This window comes from Leopardus geoffroyi, chromosome C3, assembly GCF_018350155.1.
Source record: "Leopardus geoffroyi isolate Oge1 chromosome C3, O.geoffroyi_Oge1_pat1.0, whole genome shotgun sequence".
NCBI classification, from domain to species: domain Eukaryota; kingdom Metazoa; phylum Chordata; class Mammalia; order Carnivora; family Felidae; genus Leopardus; species Leopardus geoffroyi.
The window spans coordinates 43,004,695-43,023,962 of NC_059338.1; the positions used below are offsets into that span (position 1 = coordinate 43,004,695).

Below are 19,268 nucleotides of genomic sequence, written 5' to 3' on the forward strand. Positions count from 1 at the left end.
GCTGGCTGAGCTGGAATTGGAAATTTCCAGCAGCGAGCAGAGAGAAGGATGTTGTTTCTCGAGACTCCAGCCTTAAGAGTCACCTCGAGAGTGACTTACCATGACTTTCTGCCCAGGCAGGAACACTAAAGGTGATGAATGGCCGTGAAGTCTTGGGGTGCCTACTGCTGGATTGTATCTGAGCTGCCTTGAAAAACAGGTTTTGGGGGTGCCTGTGTGGCTCAGTCAGTTGAGTGTCCAACTCTTCATTTTGGCTCAGGTCATGATCTCATCGTTGATGAGATTGAGCCCTGCGTTGGCCTCTGTGCTATCAGCATAGAGCCTACTTGGGATTCTCTCTCCCTCTCTTGTTGGCCCTTGCCCACTTGTTCATTCTCTCTCACTCTCTCACTCTCTGTCTCTCTCTCAAAATAAATAAACATGTAAGAAGACATAGAAAATGGGTTTTGGCATGAATTAGGGGTGACAGACTAGGAGCCACATGGAGGGGATGCCTGAAAGAGATAAGTTCTCAGTCTACCTGCTCTTGGCATTAAGCCCCAGCATGCATGTTTTTTTTTGTTTTGTTTTGTTTTGTTTTGGGTTTTTTTTGACAAACACTGAAAAACGCGTTGTCTGTTATATACACCACTGGTGCTGCTGGGGAATGTGCATTTGGAGACCTTTATCATATGTAGGTAATGGGTGTGAATGCCCAAGAAATTCTCTTTATTAACAAGCACAAATTTGGGAGATGGTTGATTATAAATGGACCTCAGCCTGTGGCCACATAACCAAGCAAAATGAGACGGTCCAGTCAGGGAACACAGCCCCATTCACATAGTAGCCAACAATTTGGCTAACCAGCCTCAGATGCAAGAAACACCCTGCACGTGAGGCAAGCCTTCACAGATGGAGGAACAGCGCAGTCCTGCAGGATGAGTAGAAATCCACCACAGTGCCCTCCGGATTTAAAAGTAAGTTTTAGCCCAGAGCAGATGTCATGATGGGACTAGGGGAGGATCCGCTCAGATCGTGTGACCTGCAAGCCATCTGCTTAATCCACACTCACAGAGCCACAGCATAGGGGAGTGTATTGGCTGGACTTTTCCAGCACCAAGGCCTTCTCGGGAAGATCAGCACTTGAGGGATCTAGGGTATGTACAGAATGTGAACACTAAGAAGCAAAATCACCATTCCCCAGACCAAATAACAAAACTGCTAGGAGACGGTAAGGGGCTTTGCTGTCTCCTGCTCCTCAGTGCTTAGGCCTTCCAGTTACAGCATGGTGCAGCGTTTGCAAAGGAGAAAGTTTTCAGGAGCAATGCTGAATGTGTACAGGGAGCTCACTGAGATGCATTTGCAAGAAGGAAAGTACTATGCACTAACCACTTAGCATAGAGTTAGTGCCCTGGTCACAGAGCAAAGAAAGTTGGCAGAGTCACAAAGGATTTAGGGCTCATGGGAGACCCCAAGCAATGCTGAGGTATGGGTGAGGAAGAAGAATACACAAATAGATGACCTAGCCTTACCCTACAGTTTCTAGACTTTTCTCTGGAGACTAGAATTGCCAACGCAAAGAGGTAAGCCATCATTTCCATGGGTCTTTAGAATTTTTAAAGTGCTTTCTCACTAGTTGATTTATCACTCGAAAGTTTTATAGTTGAGAAGCAGATTGCTGGAGACTTTAACTACTTTGACTCATTGGACTAGTTGCAAAACCCGTTTTAAACAACTGGGGCTTTTTATTTCAGGTTTAGGGGCTTTCTCTGTCACATTAAACTTCCTTCTACCTCTGTTGTTGTAGTTATTTCTAAGCCATTAACCCCTGTAAACTCAACTTGGGGGCCTGGCGTGGATCTCTCCTCAGCCTACAGGTCCATCTGTCTCTGCTTAGAGACAGACAAGACATATGGACCAGGTTAAGAAGGGCGTCCCTGACCCTGTCCATCTTGCTATTCCATCTGTACCTTTTTCTTTCCATGAACCCTTGCAGACCCTAGACTGATTAAGGTTAACAGAGGATAGATAGGTCAATATTTGAGCTCAGGAACTGCTTTCTTTTGCTGTTCCTTCTTTGGTTAAAACCCCCTGTGATTCCCATATGAAAAAGCACTGTAACATCACAAATAAGGACGTAGATTTCAGAGCCTGACTTAGTTCTGAATCCCAGCATGACGAATTATTCGCTGCCTTAACTGTCTCTATTTCCTCATCCATAGCGGGAATTAAAAATAACTGTGTTTTGGTCTTGTGAGAGACAAGATAGAATATATTCAGTGTCTGATATAGTGCCAAATACTTAGCAAGTGCATATGAAATTTTAGTTATTATTGCCTACCAAATAATAGTCCCAGACACTTTAGCAAGGCTCAAGGCTCCTCACAGTGTGACCTCCTCTCCCCGCCTTACACTCCAGCAAGCCTGGAGGCTCCTTCTTCTCATGCAAGAGATTCCCTCAAATCCCTGTGCTGTTCTCTCTGGGACTCATGGGGGAGGGCAGAAGGCTATTCCACTTAAGGAGGAAGAGCTCTTCAGACCCCGACTCTGCCCCCCATGGAAAGAGTGGTTCCTTGCAGAAATCATTTTGAGAACATGTCCTTTGAGAAAGGGTTGGAAGGGAGGGCGCTGGAAACTGAAGAGTGAAATTACAGTGAATGATGGGTGATTATACATGAAAGATCTGGAGGGCAACTTGACAATTGAGCTGGAAAAGTCTCATATTTTACTGATGAGACGTAAGAGAAATGTGACTTTTTTTTTTTTTTTCCTGGAGAGCAGCCAGTAACTTACCAAATAAGTAGGAAAGGCGTGGGGAAAATGGGTGGCCCAAATGAGTCCCAATTAAGGTGGGACCAGTACATCCTACCATGTGAAATTATCCTCAAATTTTAACATTAGAGTTAATTTTTAGACCTGATAAATTTCAGTAATTAGCTAGGCAGTATAAAAAAAAATTCTGATTATACATGGAGTAGCAAAGACTAACAAAGTGTTATCAAATGATTAAATGATTTGTAAAAAAGCACATGAATTATTTCAAAAATAATGTGCCTCAGTTCAAAGTGCTTTAAGAGTTTGTCCCCTGGTTTGATAAAACATTTCCCTTACAATCTTGTTAGCTTTGATAATGGCTTAAATAACTTGTATGCATGACTTTGGTAAAGGTACTTTAGCCTAGTGTATGTGTAAATTATGATATGTTTTAATTAATGTTAAAATTAATATTGGTGCTAAGTTGTTGAGACCTTTCTGGATTCTGTGGCTTTGTTATCCAGTATTCTTTTCATTTCAAATGGCAGTTTTCAAATCAGTGCTGACCATATGTTAACAAAACTGAGAAGCGAGTGTGCTTTTCTTCAACCACTCAAAATCAGAGCTTTTCAGTGGCTCCTCCTGTTTGAACAATGTGCAGAGCAATGACTAACCTTTATTTTGCTTTGGGTCTCTGTCTTATTACTATCCCTGGCTCAACGCTGTGGGAGTCAGGAGGGGACAAATCTCTCTCCCAACCCCTGCTGTATATTGGCAGCTACAATCAGTTGTTGAGATCAGAGTGTGCTGTTAAGGAACCCCATTGTCCAAAACAAGAGACACACACATCATACAAGCAATGGGTCAGAGATGCTCTTTGTTCCGTAGCAGAATATTTTACTAGGATCCTGGAGCAAAATTAATTATAGAGAACAAATTCTGTCCTTTATCCAGGTGTGTGGGAAGAGCAAGAAATTTGGGGCCTTCCTTCATAAAATGGGCATCTGTGAGTATGAACCTCTGAGAACCCGTTCAGATGCTACTGGACATAAAGGTCTCAGAGTTGAGGACCTGGGCTAAGCAACAGGTAAAAGCCTGGAGTGTGTGACCCTAAATCACCTGCCCATCCATTGATCCTACTCTGTTCTCTCATTTTAGGGATATGGAAGAGTCTCCCTAAGCTTTTCCTTAAGATGAATGTAGCCTGGGGAAAGGAAGGTGACCTATGTAGTTGTTTTGGTGAAATTTTCAATCAAGTGATTACATTTTCCCATGGCACGTAGCTTGCAATTAGACTTTTATTTGTTTGCTTGTTTACTTGAGGTCCGTTCTCCCTACTAGACTTGGTAACTTTCAAGAAGCTAAGGACCTCAATTGTTTTCTTTATGGTGGTAAGCCCACACCTAGAAGAGTACCTGACATATGCTAAGGACTCCATCAGTGCTGTTATATGAGTGGATACAGGTGTGTTGGACCAATCCACCGTGAGTCCAGGCTCGTGTATGAGAAGACACTGTGATAGCTCAGGGGAAGATACTATCTTTGCCTTCTGAACACTCAGAGGGCATCACATGAGCAATGTAAGATTTATAAAACCTTGGGTTTAATTCCCAAATAAACATTAGTTTGGCAATTATAGTGAAAATTAGTGTAATTTTGAATATGACATCATTTACTGAGTAAAATAATGATTAGAAGTCTTTGCTCGTGACATATAGTGATGTAACCTAGGTTTGTGATACATCAAAAAAATTAAGAAAGGAGAAAAAGTACCGTTTAGAGCAACCAGCAACTAAGAACTGCAGCCTGAATTCTAGACAGTTCTACATGGCTGCAGACAGGTTCACCAGTGGCAATGTGGCTCACTTATTTAGTGATCTTATGCAAGGCACATCTTCCTGGGTATGCAGTTTCCTTTGCAATTAAGTGTATTTCAGGGGCCTTTTCCAGGTCTAGAAATTTGGTGAGCTGTTTGACAGAGCTTGGAACCAAAACCTGCTGCAGAGGTTTACTGGTTCAGAGCAAGAGCTCCAACCATCATATAGTCTTGGGGATAGTCATTCCTATGTCCTCAAGTTATTAGAAAGTCTAAATAAAGAGTCACACTAAAAGTTCTTAGCATAGAGTCTAGCCAAGAATTAATATTCAGAAAGTTGGCTCTCATTATTTCTATCTTAAGTATTACATATTTATGCTCTCACCCTTTTTGTTATTGGAAAGCCTCAAAATAGAGCGGGGATGATTTTTCTTCAAGCTGCACAGCAAAAACTCATGATAGACAGTCGGTCATTTAATTTATCAAAGCCATCCTCTGTGTGACATCAGGACCTTGAAGACTATGCCTTCCCCTATATTTTGAATGCTTTTAGGGTGTTGCTCATCTGTGCTTTTGAGAGAGGTCATGCTATCCCTGACAGAGTGACTGTGTGCCCCACTGCAAATGAACTCCTTCGTAAGCATAGATACACCACTATGGCATGATATGCCTTTCCCAATAGAGTTTCTGGCCCAGAGCAGAGGAGTAATTCCTCTCTCCTGGTTTCTTATAAATTCCCTGGAAATTGAGTTTGTCTGAAGACTACTAAGGAAGTAAAAGGCTATATTTAGAAAACATCAATAGACTGGGCTCCATGAAAGAAAGCACATTGTGGGGAATGCCATCTGGTTAGAGACAGCTTCACTAGTGCTTGCAAAGGGCCTTTGCCTTTCCAGGTTGGAGAGGGGGGTGTGGAGCAAATGGTGCGCTGGCCCTGCCTTTCACAAAGCGTGTGGACTCTGCAAGTGCCAAGGCTGTAAGCGGGATCTCCTGGGCCTGTGCTTGTCCAATTCCCTGTCGCTGTAAGGTTCCCTGTCCTCCCTGAAGTTTTCTAACTGTTTCCTTCTCTCCACCCCTCCTCCTTTTTTTTTTTTTTTTTTTTTTTTTTTTTAAACTGCTTTCTGCTTGGATCCTCCATAGGAACGCCTTGGGGTAAATATTGTTTTCTCTTTTCTTTGAAGTAAAGAATACGGGAAGTGGGCTTGGAGGAGGGTGCAAGTACAGTTGGGAGGGAAGGAGCCTGCTCGTTGAGAAAGGAGCGGTGAGTTTATACGAGTGGTAAGTTCTCACTGACAACCAGGAGAACAAAAGTGAGGAGTCACCAAGCCTTCTTGGACAGTGATCATTTTTATTGGTTGAGGTATGTATTTGGCTTAGAAGTTGCCTTTTTTAGGTAGGTAGCTGTATGAATGTAATACAGTAAAAGAGTTTATAAAATATACAAAACCCCTGGATGCAAAAGACCTGAAAATGCAATATTTTTGGATTATCTGTATTAAGAGTTCAAATGGAATAAAAGTGGCTTACAGGCCATGGCCTACAGCCATTAAGAGGGTCTTTAAGTTCACATTCTGAGCAAAGCCAACATTCCTTGAATTCTGTTAAATGTCTTCTTCCTACCTTGCCTTCTGTGGAAGAAGATGATCTTTTATCTCCCTGTCAGAGGGGATGCCGTGTGCGGCGGAAGGACAGGATAAAAGGCAGGCAGAAGCCCTTGTAGTTCCCATCTGATGCTCTGGATCCCATTTCCCCGGACTGTTGGTGTAATGGTACTCTGGGCCAACATGAGGAAAGAACCAGAGCCTGAGCTCAGTCTTTAGAGTCTCATTTCCTACCATCTGTGTCTTTTACAAATTGCAATTGTGTGAATTGAATGCAAAGATCTCAGGGGATAAGAAGGGTGGAGGGAGAAATGCAGGTTGATTTATTCATTTCATTCCTAAAACTAAAAAGGGAAGCATATTTTATCTATTAGGAGCAAACATTTCCAAGTGGCTGAATAGGGAAGCTCATTAGCTGTAGGGTAAGGATAAAGGTGGGCAGGGACTGGAGTTTGGGTCTTCTCCAACTGTATGGCTCTCTGCAGCTTGTGCTAGGTATAGGGCACCTCCGATGAGAAGGGACCGCGGAAGGAGCCAGCCATGCGCAGGTAGTGTGAGCCAGCGTCCTGGCAGGAAGCCTACGTGACATGCTTTCTCTGGAAGCGGCAGCCAACACAGCAGGGGTGTCCTGTCCCTACTGCCCTTCCTCACCCTGTTCTCCCCTGAACTAATGAGTTCTGCCAAGTGGCAGATGTAGAGTCAAGGAAAGGACTAGCTTAAGTCCTCTGATGAGACTTGCTTTCAACCAGGGGTTCCCAGTCCATTCAACGAATATCATTTGAGAGCCTGCTACTCAAGAAGCACCAGACCAGGCACCATGGGGATCCAGAATGGATTACCAGTCATGTTCCATAGTCAATCTCTCTTCCATTCTCATTCTGCTAATGTGTTAATAACCAGCATTACTCTAGCCATTGGGGAGAGGAAGTGTTTATTAAAATACTTATTACATGGATGCCTTTGTGCGTGCTCAACTGTTCTTCTGTGTGAATATACATGAGTGTGTGTGTGTGTGTGCACGCACACGCGCATAAGAGTGTGTTCAAACTAGGGAGTGAATTGAATTTTTTGTGGGGTCTTCCTGAAGGGGGTCTACTCTGACCCAATATCTGGCCTCTTGCCTCACTATCCCCCCTTTTACCTTGTTGTTGTTAATGCGGTAGTGTGAATGCCACTTTCATTTCTCCCCCTGTCTTCTGATCCCTGGGGGCCTCTCCCCTGCAGAACTAACAAGGGGCGGGACATCAAGACCATCAAATCTCTGAGGGTACTCCGAGTTCTGAGACCGCTGAAGACCATCAAGCGCTTGCCCAAGCTCAAGGTAAGGTTTTCTGAGTCCCCTTCTCCCATCTTGTCTTCAGCCGTGGTCAGCCTGCTTTCAGAGAATTATTTCTGAGAATAGTCCTTTGGCTCACACAGGGACTGGGGTCCTTTCATCGGCCTGAGTGAAAGGTCTTTGTTTAAAAGAAAAATAACCAACATGCCAAGAAATCTATGAGGGGGCTTTGGCCTCTTGGGTCCAGACCCAGGTGGTATTTTATACATACTCTGGCTGTGGCATGTCACCCAGAAAGCACCCTGTGTCATTAAGGTGGACCCAGAACACCAAAATGGAAGTAGAAGTCTTCTAACTGTGTTGTGGCCGAACAGCAGGTCATGCTGAGTAACCAGGGATGGGTAATTCTAGAGAAGGAAAGGATTTCCTAGCCCTGCCCCTTCATATTTTTAAGGCACAGATAGGTCAGCAACTTGCCCAAGAACAGTCATTTTTGGCAGAAGCAGAGAATGGGGAGGAGATAACATGGATTAAGTTCTTCCTGTTTCCAGGGCCTGCACTTCCATAGGTATTTTACCTTGATTCTCCTCCTTTCTAACCAGTGTCTCCCTGCTCAACCCTCCTGGGGCTTCTTCCCTGGCTGAGCCTTCCTGCCGTCAGGGTGTGCTTTACCATTCCAGTCCAGTTGGCTAACACATTGAACCCTCCTCCCCCCACACATATACTGCTGTGAACAGAAGCTGAAGCCTCACTGGGAAAAAAGTTTTTCCTCCTGCATTCCTGTGAGTGAGAGTTAGCCACCCTGAGGGAGGAGGCCAGGACGCCTGGTTCACAGCCCTGAGGTCCACTCCCTGATGCCCAGGCCACACGGCCAGCCAGAGTGAGCCACAGCACCAGGCCTGAGCATGGTCTTCAGGGGCTACGCACACTGTTCACTACAACCTTGTACCTGGTAATAGACCCAGCATTGTTCCAGGCCTCGGTCCATGTCCATAAATATTCATTCCTTTCTGCTCCACCCCAACAATACCGCCAGGGGGCTGGGGCCTTAACCAATGTTGTTAGCTGCAGCCCAGGCTCCAACGGTCTCTTCTCTTCTGAGCTATGTTGGGGTCCTAAGGAGATTGCAGACCACATAATGAGATTAGTTAATAGGCTGGAGAATGCGACCCCAGCCTTGGCTAATTCCACTTAATTAGGAAGCGCTGGCTTCTTGCTTTCTCTGCAGCTCCATCACCTGGGGGAAGTGTAGGTGGCTCTGATGATTCTACAAGGCTGCGTGCCGCTCACATACCCCGCAGTGTTGAACTAATTAAACCAGCGATAGTCACCCAGCGCTGTGAAGAAACAACTGTACCGATGTGGCAACTGCACAAATGCAGTCCCACCATGGGGCTCAACTCTCCAGTGAGCTAAACCTAAAAACCTAGAAAATAACCTAAAAATGGCTTGAAATGTGTCGAATTCCTGTGTAACTCCCCACAGCTCAGGGCCTAGAATGGATTCTGCAGAGTGACATCCAGACTTGTGACCGAAGCACCAGTCTGATTCTGTCCACCCAGTCCTCCCTTCTCTATGGGAAGGCTGCTCTCCATCCCTTCCTACATCACCTGTTGACTCTTCATCCCCAATACAGCTGGCTTTAAGCTAGAGAACATTTACATGTGAAGTACTGAACATATTTTGATCAAATGTATGGATTAATTCAAATTATCACTAAAATAAAGGTGTAATTTACTGCGCTCTCTGATCCATTTACAAAGGTAAAGAGAAAACCATATGCATGCAATATATAAACCAAATCTAAGAAGGCCACCAAATAGATGTAAGGTTAGGGACAAGCCATGTAATGGCTAAAATGGGCTAAATGCTCTCAGAGATCCTTTCTGCGATAGATTTCTGTGCCTTCCACTAACTGGAGTACACCTATTGGGATCCCACAAAGGACTTCCACCACTGCCTGGTGCCTTTTGGCCTCTACTGCTTTGGGGTTTACTTTCAGTTTCAGAGCACATGTGCCCTTCCAGGTGGTAGGTCCTGGCAGTCATGACCAGTTTGGAAGCCACCTCTGAATCCCATGAGGTCACTTCTTAGTAAGGTGATATCTCCTGAGGCACCTTCTCAGTGGGGCTGGCTGGTGGTGATGTGGCCCTAGCTCCGCTCTAGGCAAATGCACAGGCCATTCCAGGGACATACAGTGCTCTTTACTTCTCTTTGCAGGCTGTCTTTGATTGCGTGGTGACTTCCTTGAAGAATGTCTTCAACATACTCATTGTCTACAAGCTCTTCATGTTCATCTTCGCTGTCATCGCAGTTCAGCTCTTCAAGGGAAAGTTCTTTTATTGCACGGACAGTTCCAAGGACACAGAGAAGGAGTGCATGTACGTGCAGCCAGCAGAAGCCACTCACTTTCTGCTAAAGCATGTTCCAGTGATGCCCACTTAACCCTCCAAAGATAGGTCTTCTCTTTCTCTCTTACCCATCTCTCATTTCTTCTTTTAGGAAAAAAGGCAAAATAGGAAACTGCTAAACTTTTGTGTCACACACAGTACATGGCATTTTACATACTGTTTTTCATTATCAATCTTTACAGTGACCTTTTGAGATAGGTTTCATTTACATACTCTAGATGTGAAAGCTGAGGCTCAGGAAGTTTAAACTGCTCAAGGTTGCACGGTGACTAGTAAAAGGATTAGGATTTCATCCTCCATGTCTACTGGGCACCTAATACCACTTTTATTCTGCAATGATAGACTGCCTTTAATAATACACTGCTTTCTTCCTTGCATTTGTATCCTAATTATGACTTAGCCACATGATTGAAGTTTGTAGAATTTCCTTACTCTCCCACGAGCTGTAGTGAAGAGGCCCTATTTCATTTGTACTCTGGTTTTAGAGGCAACTATGTAGATCATGAAAAAAACAAGATGGAGGTGAAAGGCCGGGAATGGAAGCGCCATGAATTCCACTACGACAACATTATCTGGGCCCTGCTGACCCTCTTCACTGTCTCCACAGGGGAAGGATGGCCTCAGTGAGTGATGGGTTTGAGTTGGCATGCTTGTCTGTGAGCTGGGATAGGGCCACGTGGTTGCCTTGAGAAGCTTATTCAAGATGAATGAGGCTAACCCTTTGTTATTATACCAGGGAAAGTAAGTGGTTATGAGTGGGTGAGAGCTGGAAGAGAGGAGGAATGAAAAAACTTAAAGCAAAAATCAAGAGGGAGGTAACAAAGTCAGGGATGTTTGAAACTCTTCTTATTTTAGCCAATTGAGTTGAGTGGAGTCATCTGACTCTTGTAGAGCAAATGAGTTTTGAATGGCTCTCCACCCCTTAGAAGAATTCCCTGGGGACTGTTTTGAATACATTTATCCTCCACGTTGGCCCTTCACCTTGGGATTGAGGGTTAAGAATGAGTTGGAAGACTCAGAGGCACTTTCTGTGGTCACACCTCTATGAAGAAGACAACAGAATGCAGTTTCTTAGGCTGCTAATGTCTGATTTTTCAGAGACTTGGCAATTATTAAGACCCCACTTTCTGGTGGCAGCATACTCTAGTTGGCAGTATGCCAGGAAGTCCAGGGGTCTCTTGGTATTGAATGTGACAACCTAAGCTATAAACTAATGTCACCCTGTTGTTTAGCAGTTGGATGCATGATGGAACAGGGCATAGAAAAAGCAGTGAATCTGGGGTCACTGGATCTTCACCACCTTGATTATGGACCCTAAAAATTATGGTGGATCTGCAAAGTCAAAGAAGTCATATAAGAAAATATAATAGGTGGCACATCTCCTAATGAAGCCTTGAGTCAGAGCCACTGCCAAGATTTCCGTCCACCATCCAAGCCCCCTCATTCTGTCCCTACAGAGTCTTACAGCATTCTGTCGATGTGACAGAGGAAGACCGAGGACCAAGCCGCAGCAACCGCATGGAGATGTCCATCTTTTACGTGGTCTACTTTGTGGTCTTCCCTTTCTTCTTTGTCAATATCTTTGTGGCTCTCATCATCATCACCTTCCAGGAGCAAGGAGACAAGATGATGGAGGAGTGCAGCCTGGAGAAGAACGAGGTAAAAATAAGTGGTCTAGAGCATGGGACAGCAGTGGCTCCCGAAAGGGCTCTTGGACAGCAGTGGTAGGAAGGAAGACTGAATTTTCTTGACTTTATGAAAAAGGACAAAGAGATGGGAAAGATTAGTTATTCAGTCATTAAGTAAACATTTTTTTAAGAATCAGCTCTTTTAAGACTTAGGCATGAGGCACAGAGAACTGGAAGGTTTAAGATGTAGTCCCTACCCTTATGCTGTGAGTAGTCTAGAGGTGGTAGTAAAAGATGTGTGCCAAATTTACAACATCAAGACATTTGCGTACCTGGCTCTGTCCCTCTGTGGCATGTATTTGCTATAAGGATAGGGAATATGACTTGCTTATTGCTGCTTTTCCAGTAACAAGCATAGTTCTGGCACATTGTCGAGCTCATTATTTTTGTAATGGAAAGGAACCAGAGACTGTTAGAGACTATGAGAGAAATACAAATAAAGTGCTCTGGGAATGCATAGGGAGATAGAGTTTTACTTCTGACCGAGAGCATTAGGTAAGGCTTCCTGCCTAATCATCTCAGCCACAGGCTGTGTAAAAGGACATTACTAGGAACCATAAAGTCCATATCCCATATGATATCCCAGTGCTGTGTACAGTTAAAGTGACCATGCATCTGTAGTTTTGTCTACATAATCCCTGTTGCCGTCTTTCCTTTTGCTTGTCTAGCCCTATCTTTGTTTTCATACACTGTCCTGTTTTTCTAGCCACCTAACAGAGAGCCCACCAATGTGCAAGGTTTAGGGAACTTGAGCTTGAGCTAATAGCTGTGACTTTCCTTCAGAGGGCGTGCATCGACTTCGCCATCAGTGCCAAACCTCTCACCCGCTACATGCCGCAGAACAGGCATACCTTCCAGTACCGCGTCTGGCACTTCGTGGTGTCGCCGTCCTTTGAGTACACCATTATGGCCATGATCGCCTTGAACACCGTCGTGCTGATGATGAAGGTGAGGGGGTGGTGGCTTGCAGGCATTCAGGAGACTCAGCCTTGGGGCCCGTTCCCTCACAGAACAATTACATGTGCACTCGAGACACTGGGCAGACACTCCAGCGTTCAAGTCTGTTGCCTCCTTACCTCCTTTAACACTGTGGAATCTCTTTTTGATCTTGTCCCACTCAACAGCCCAGCTTCTGGATCTTTGGAGCAAAATGCAGTGAGACACGTTGTAGCAAAGAAGTACAGTAGCTCCCAGGACCAGTGATGCTGATGGCAGTCAGATTCAGTCAGATTCAGACAAGAGTGGAAATGTGTGATCTAGGTGATCATGGGGTTCTAAAGGAGTGTTGGAAGAGGTTTGATCTTATTTAATAAAAACTGGTAAAGTAATTAACTCCAGAAAATGTTTCTATCCTGCCCACCTTCATCTCTAGGAAGACTGGCTATTTTGCTAATAAGTAGCCACAGCTAGGCATGGTCTGTGCTCTCCTCTGTTTTGTTTTGTTCTGCTACATGGGATCCATCGTCCTTCTCTCCAGCACTCGATGCACGTCTCTCCTCTGACACCACACACCAGAGTGTCCCCCAAGGGCAGGGATGAGAGATGGCCAGCCTCAGTGACAAAGAATATCCCCCTCACCTTAAGGGTTTGATTCTTTCTCTCCTCTTTTCTCTTCTTGGCAGTACTACTCTGCTCCCTGTACCTATGAACTGGCCCTGAAGTACCTGAATATTGCCTTCACCATGGTGTTTTCTCTGGAATGTGTCCTAAAGATCATCGCGTTTGGCTTCTTGGTATGTCATGGCATTTATCCCAGCATCACACTTGTCTTCCCTTCCTTTTGGATGCATTCCCAGCCTTTGTTGGAAGGGGGGTGGTTACCACTATTCCAAAAATGGTTCACCTGACCTAATTGTGGGCCTGTTTCAACTCTCAATAAACTGCCATAAAGACAAGAGGATGTGTGAGGGTGTTAGGAGAAAGGGCAAAGGATCCCAGCTCCAAACTCATCTAGCCATCAGTTCTGGTCCTTTCAGGTTCTGTCAGTGGTTTAGGGGTGACAGTCATTGGGTCTTGCTAGAACTACAATTTATTTGTTGATAGGAACCAAACAAAGATTGGACTAATAAGCCTTGAGTGTTTGCTTATTGGTAAAAGGTATGAGATTTTATAATTCATATGGGAAAATACCTGTCCCTCTTAGCCTCAAACATAGCAGATACTAGATTTTACCTAATTGTCCTCCTCCCGTTAGTTACATGAAGCATAATTTCTGCCTACAAAAATAAATGTTTATTGCTTAAGTTTACAAAGGCTAATGACCTTTAAAGTGCATGCGTGTGTGTGTGTGTGTGTGTGTGTGTGTCTGTGTGTATGTGTGAAAGAGGGGGGGTGGAGGGAGAGAGAGGGAGGGAGAGAGAGGTTGATAGGTAGGTATACTGGAATTAGGTTTGAGGGGGATTGGGATGAGTTTTTCTTGTATGAGTCTTTTACTTTTCTTCAACTATTAATTATAATTGCTTGGCACATTCTTGCATCTGCTCTCAACAGTGTTAAGCAAACCTAGCCCTTTGCTTCGGTGTCCTATAAACAAAATAATTCTCTCTGCACCACCCCCCCCTTGCTTCAGCGTTTACAGTGAGATCAGTGGGATGCAGATAAACCCACTTGACAGCTGTTTCACACTTATTTAGTGTGTGAGCTACCATTTCAAATTGTGTGTGTATGTGGCTTTCCCTGCAAGAAAAGAAACTTTGCTTATTATCTGAAAAAGGGCTTGTCTGGTAGCGGTTTTAGCAGGGACTCTGGGCTGGGCCTGATAATTGTGAGTGTTGATTGTAGGGGCTGCTTTTGGTCTCCCGATGGGTCTTTGAAAAGTCATTAACTTGATGGTTTGGGGAGGGGAGTTGAAGAGAACCCATTGCAGGTGGCTCTATTGTTGTTTGCTTGACTCTCCTTTGAGTATTTTGAGACTTGAGGAAATAAAAAAGTAAAAAGAAACTGCCACCAACAAAGATGTCTTTATAATACAGTCTAGCCGTGAGCAGGGTGAGCAGAGTGAGGGAGAAGCTGGTGCCACAACAGGGAAAGTTTTTCTATGCATCTTGATTATTGCGTGTACCATTGACATTGTCTGTGACTTAAGTCCCCAACTGTGTGTTAATTATGGTGAATGCTGAATACATACTTACAAGCTTAACTAGACTGGCCCCAGAGTCTGCCTCCTTCCCACCCTCACCTCCGTATTTTTATTCAAGGTCTAGAGGCATTTTCACCCGTTAAAAGGCACATTAGGTCCAAACAAGTCTTTACACTGATATAGTACTCTAGGTTTCCAGAATATCCTAATGTATACTATTTTGTTAGATCTTCTCAGTGACTCTGAAATACACATGGCAGATGCCATCATTATCATTGTCGATGTTGTTCATTTAAATGAGGAAATTGAAGTTCAGAAAAATGGTATAGCTTTTTTAAAGATGACACAATAGGGGCACCTGGGTGGCTCAGTCATGTAAGCATCTGACTCTTGATTTTGGCTCGTGTCATGATCTCATGGTTTTTGGGTTTGAGTCCCATGTTGGGCTCAAAGCAGTGCAGAGCCTGCTTGGGATTCTCTCTCCCTTTCACTCTGTCCCCTGTGCCTCTCATTCTCATATTTCTCTCTCTTTCTCTCTCTCTCTCTCTCTCTCTCTCTCTCTCTCTCTCTCTCAAAATGAAAAATAAATAAACTGAAAAAGAAGATGACCCAATAAAAAGCAGTAGAATTGGAAAGTAGGATGGGAATAAAAAAGGAAGAAGAAAAAAGAGGGAGAGAATGAACATATATTGTTTGCCATATTAAGTATTCATTTTAGCCTTATAACAGCTCTTTTAGATAGGTGATACAGTTTCTTGTATGGATGGGTTAGGGCTCGTGAAGATTCAGTACTTTGCCCAAGGTTACTAAAAGGCAGAGCCAGCATTCAGATCCTGGTCTAATCTGACTTGAAAGCCCATGATCTGTCCACAAGAATCTACTAGTCTACACTACACTAAAGCTCCTTCACCTGGAATCCAGAGCTTCTGTCCTCTAAGACCTAGAGTCGTGTTCTCTCTTGTATGAGGGCCTAAGATCAAGAAGCTTACTCCAGGTTGGGAATAGTAGAGCCCTGAGAAATTATGAACTCGGAGACTCAACTTAGTTCAATTCCTGAGGAAGTAGGTACTCTTCATGGAAAGTGAGTTTGTGAGGCTGTGTAGCCTGTTTCTCTACATGCCCAGCAGATGAGCCTCTCTAAGCCTTAGTTTTGTCTTTCAAAACGAGGATCACAATAGCTATCTTAGAGGTTTATATACTTTGTTGTGTATACCCAGTTAGGCAATGTACCCAAGGTCCTTAGGTTCTAGTCCTGAGAAGGTGCTCAATAAAGGTAGCTTTGCTCTTACCACACTCCTTTGCTCTCCCAACTGCATGTCTCTGCTGATTCTTCTTGCCACTCCTGCCACTGAGTGTTTTATGAACATAGGATATTGATCTTGACATACCTGTAGGATCTGTGGGAGACACAAATGAACTGAAAGAATGCCAAGGGACTACCCCATATCTGGCACATGTCATAAAATTCACTAATGCTCATTGTGAGGGTAGGGGAGTTAACTTTAGCTGTGTTCTGAGAGTCTCCTATGGGAGGTGCTGCCCAAGGACAAGCCAGTGACTTTGGAAACCCAAGTATTCTGTTTCTTTTAAGGAATGTAGTCCAAGGTCTGTGTTCACCTGAGGGCTGGAGATAGGAGGAAAGCCTCCTCTCTCTGTTAAGCAGAGTGTTAACACGGCTGGTGCATCTTCCAGGTCCTTTATTTCTCCTCCATTTCCTTCAGTACACTCATTTTATTACTCAAAAGTTGTAATGAAGCAGAGAAAGAGGGGAAAGATGAAGTCTTGTTTGTCTTGTTGCCCCGTGGAGTTAGGAGGAGATTTTTGGCACATCTTTGACCTTTAATCACTTAGAACATCTCTGTGATTTTTATTAATAGTTGAAAGTCAGAACTGTATATTTATAGAATCACATGGTATAATATAGATGACTTAAAGTTGTAGAAAGCCTTAGAGTGATATTGTAAATAATTTTATTGCCTTATAGGTGACAATGATCTTGCCTTTTTTTGGACTTTATAATGTTCTTGGCCACAAATCTCTTTCTTACATATTTTTATGTAGCTTTTTAGTGACAGATTCAAAAACAAGGTCTTCAAGTAGTGATGAAACTGCTTCCCAAATGAGAAATGCCCAAATCAGTAAAGGAGAAATAGCATTTCCGATTAGAACATAGGAAACTGATGTACATGACATCAACTGTACAACTTGTATAACTTGTACAACTTGTACAACTTGTACAACTTGTACAACTGATGTACAAGACATAGGATGACCTTGTACATGAACTGACAAGTTTTAATTCCAAGTTACAAACACTTATGTAATGAAAGGTGTCTCTTCACCATTTCTTTTCCTCCTTTTTCTGATGCTCCCATGACCGAATTCACATGGCAGAACTATTTTCGAGATACCTGGAATATCTTTGACTTTATCACCGTGATTGGCAGTATCACAGAAATCATTCTGACAGACAGCAAGGTGAGTGGCTCATACATCCTTGTCTTTAAGCTTGGCCCTGGAATAGCAAAAAAAAAAAAAAAAAATCCTTCTGTGCGTACAGCCCATTTTTAACTTGTCCAGCCAAATGTGTAGCCCTCTTGGTGTTGGGAGTTCATTTCCTCATTCCTGAGCATCCACCAGAAAATGCAAACATTGGAGGGCACTGACCGGATCTCATGGAAGGTTCTGTTTCATTTGCGTGACTCAAAAAGCAGCTACCTAATGGGGTGAGTGCAATAGACCATACCAGAAGAGGGCTCGTGTACGCAGTGTCCTGCTAGATTCTTTAGGAGGCACAAGAGAGGCATAGTATCTTTGCCATCAAGGTTGTTAGACCTGAATTGTTACCCTAAAACTGTTTATCCTAAAGAAGACTTGGAGGGTTCATCATAACTCTCTTTGAATGTTGACATGGCCACCATATGTCCTGGAGGGGTTATTAGGTATGTTCTTGGGCATCTAAGTGCAGTTAGGACCACTAGGCCTGCTTAGAAGACTAGGGAGGCTAGTTTTGTATGATATATGCAGGGCAGTCTTCTGGGGTCCTACCCATACCCTTCTACCTGGGAATAGAGTGCAGGCCTGGGAAGGCTTAGAGAGATGGTCCTCACTGGCCCATCAGTTGACGATGGGGTTGAAAACAAGACAGAATCTGTGTCCAATTCCATGATCTGAATGAGGGATACATATGCAAATACTAGTGCTTAGTTTTTGCTAAATGACCGTAATGTCACTAATTATATGCTTCCTTTTGGTCCACCAGCTGGTGAACACCAGTGGCTTCAATATGAGCTTTCTGAAGCTCTTCCGAGCTGCTCGTCTCATCAAGCTTCTACGTCAGGGCTACACCATCCGTATTTTACTTTGGACTTTTGTACAGTCCTTTAAGGTAAGCAGCACCAGATCCTCCTCTCTTTCTTATCAGACAGCACAGCCGGGCCACACAGTGTCATTACACTGGTCCCTTCACCTCGAGGAATGAGTGTTTGTCAGAAGCATTAAATAGATACAGCAGTTCTTAGTTATAATGCAGCTCAGCCAGGCAGCAGGCAGCTTGTGTTTAACTGGAGAGAATCTCATTCTAGAAAAACACCTCCACATTATAACTCAGTTCTCTTCTTTGTTCACTGAGGCCTGTTTTATCAGGTGTGCTCCCTGTCGAGGTATTCCAAAGCTCCTCCAGCGATCCTGTCCAAGTAGAGAGCCAGACACCTGTAGTAATGCATCTTCTGCATTTTGAGGGACTTGCCAATGGCTGTAGGTCACATTAAAAGTTTTTCAACGTGGGGCGCCTGAGCGGCTCAGTCGGTTAAGCGTCCGACTTCAGCTCAGGTCACGATCTTGTGGCTTGTGAGTTCGAGCCCTGTGTCGGGCTCTGCACTGACCGCTCGGAGCCAGGAGCCTGCTTCTGATTCTGTCTCCCTATCTCTTTACTCCTCCCCTGTTCACGCTCTGTCTCTCCCTCTCCCTCAAAAATAAATAAACATTAAAAAAAATTAAAGATAAAAAGTTCTGCAAGATAATTCATAAGTCCCATCCATGTCTTCATCAGTGTGTGTTTCCTGAACCCCTGAATGTATGGCATGCTAATGGTCACCTCTGTGTCTTACTATCTAATAGGATGCTTGGGCAAGGTTAATGTGGTGAGCTTCTTTGAATGGTCTCATGGGGCTACACAGAGGTGTATGTGTAATAAATGTAAGTTTTAAAGATACCTGAAACCCACTTTAATGACAGAAACTTCCTATAAAAGAAGTTTTCCAACATATTTAAATGTCTTCAGGCTGTAGCAGATATCATAGTTTGTTTTTAAGGCTTTGGGAGTCTAAGTGCTGCCCAAATGCCTACTATTTCCTCTTAAAGCTTTTGGGAGCACCTGGGTGGCTCAGCTGGTTAAGTGTCCGACTCTTGATTTTGGCTGAGGTTGTGATCTTATGGTCATGAGATTAAGCCCCAGGTTGGGTCCCAAGTCAGGCTCCATGCTGGCCATGAAGCCTGCTTAAGATTCTTTCTTTCCCTCTCCCTCTGCCCTTCCTCTGCTCACACATGCTCGTTCGCTTTCTCTCTCTCTCTCAAAAAAAAAGCTTTTCAATGAATGTGCTTTAAAAATAAATTTGATGAAATTGATTCAAAGATGAGAAATCATGAATTTACTAAATTTCCTC

At 43.8% G+C, this 19,268-nt stretch overlaps 1 protein-coding gene across 10 annotated transcripts in view; it reads left to right on the forward strand.

The window, feature by feature from the left end:
- Nucleotides 1-19,268, forward strand: part of CACNA1E (calcium voltage-gated channel subunit alpha1 E) — a 497,854-nt gene that overhangs the window by 436,309 nt on the left and 42,277 nt on the right. For 8 of the 10 annotated variants that reach the window (XM_045452585.1, XM_045452576.1, XM_045452575.1 and 5 more), the window contains 9 exons: nt 5,690-5,701; nt 7,375-7,471; nt 9,647-9,807; nt 10,323-10,460; nt 11,295-11,496; nt 12,309-12,473; nt 13,148-13,258; nt 16,999-17,082; nt 17,867-17,992. In XM_045452585.1, coding sequence (XP_045308541.1) covers nt 5,690-5,701; nt 7,375-7,471; nt 9,647-9,807; nt 10,323-10,460; nt 11,295-11,496; nt 12,309-12,473; nt 13,148-13,258; nt 16,999-17,082; nt 17,867-17,992 — 1,096 coding nt within the window. The remainder of the gene's footprint in view (nt 1-5,689; nt 5,702-7,374; nt 7,472-9,646; nt 9,808-10,322; nt 10,461-11,294; nt 11,497-12,308; nt 12,474-13,147; nt 13,259-16,998; nt 17,083-17,866; nt 17,993-19,268) is intronic. The other 2 variants (XM_045452580.1, XM_045452578.1) reach the window with 1 other exon arrangement.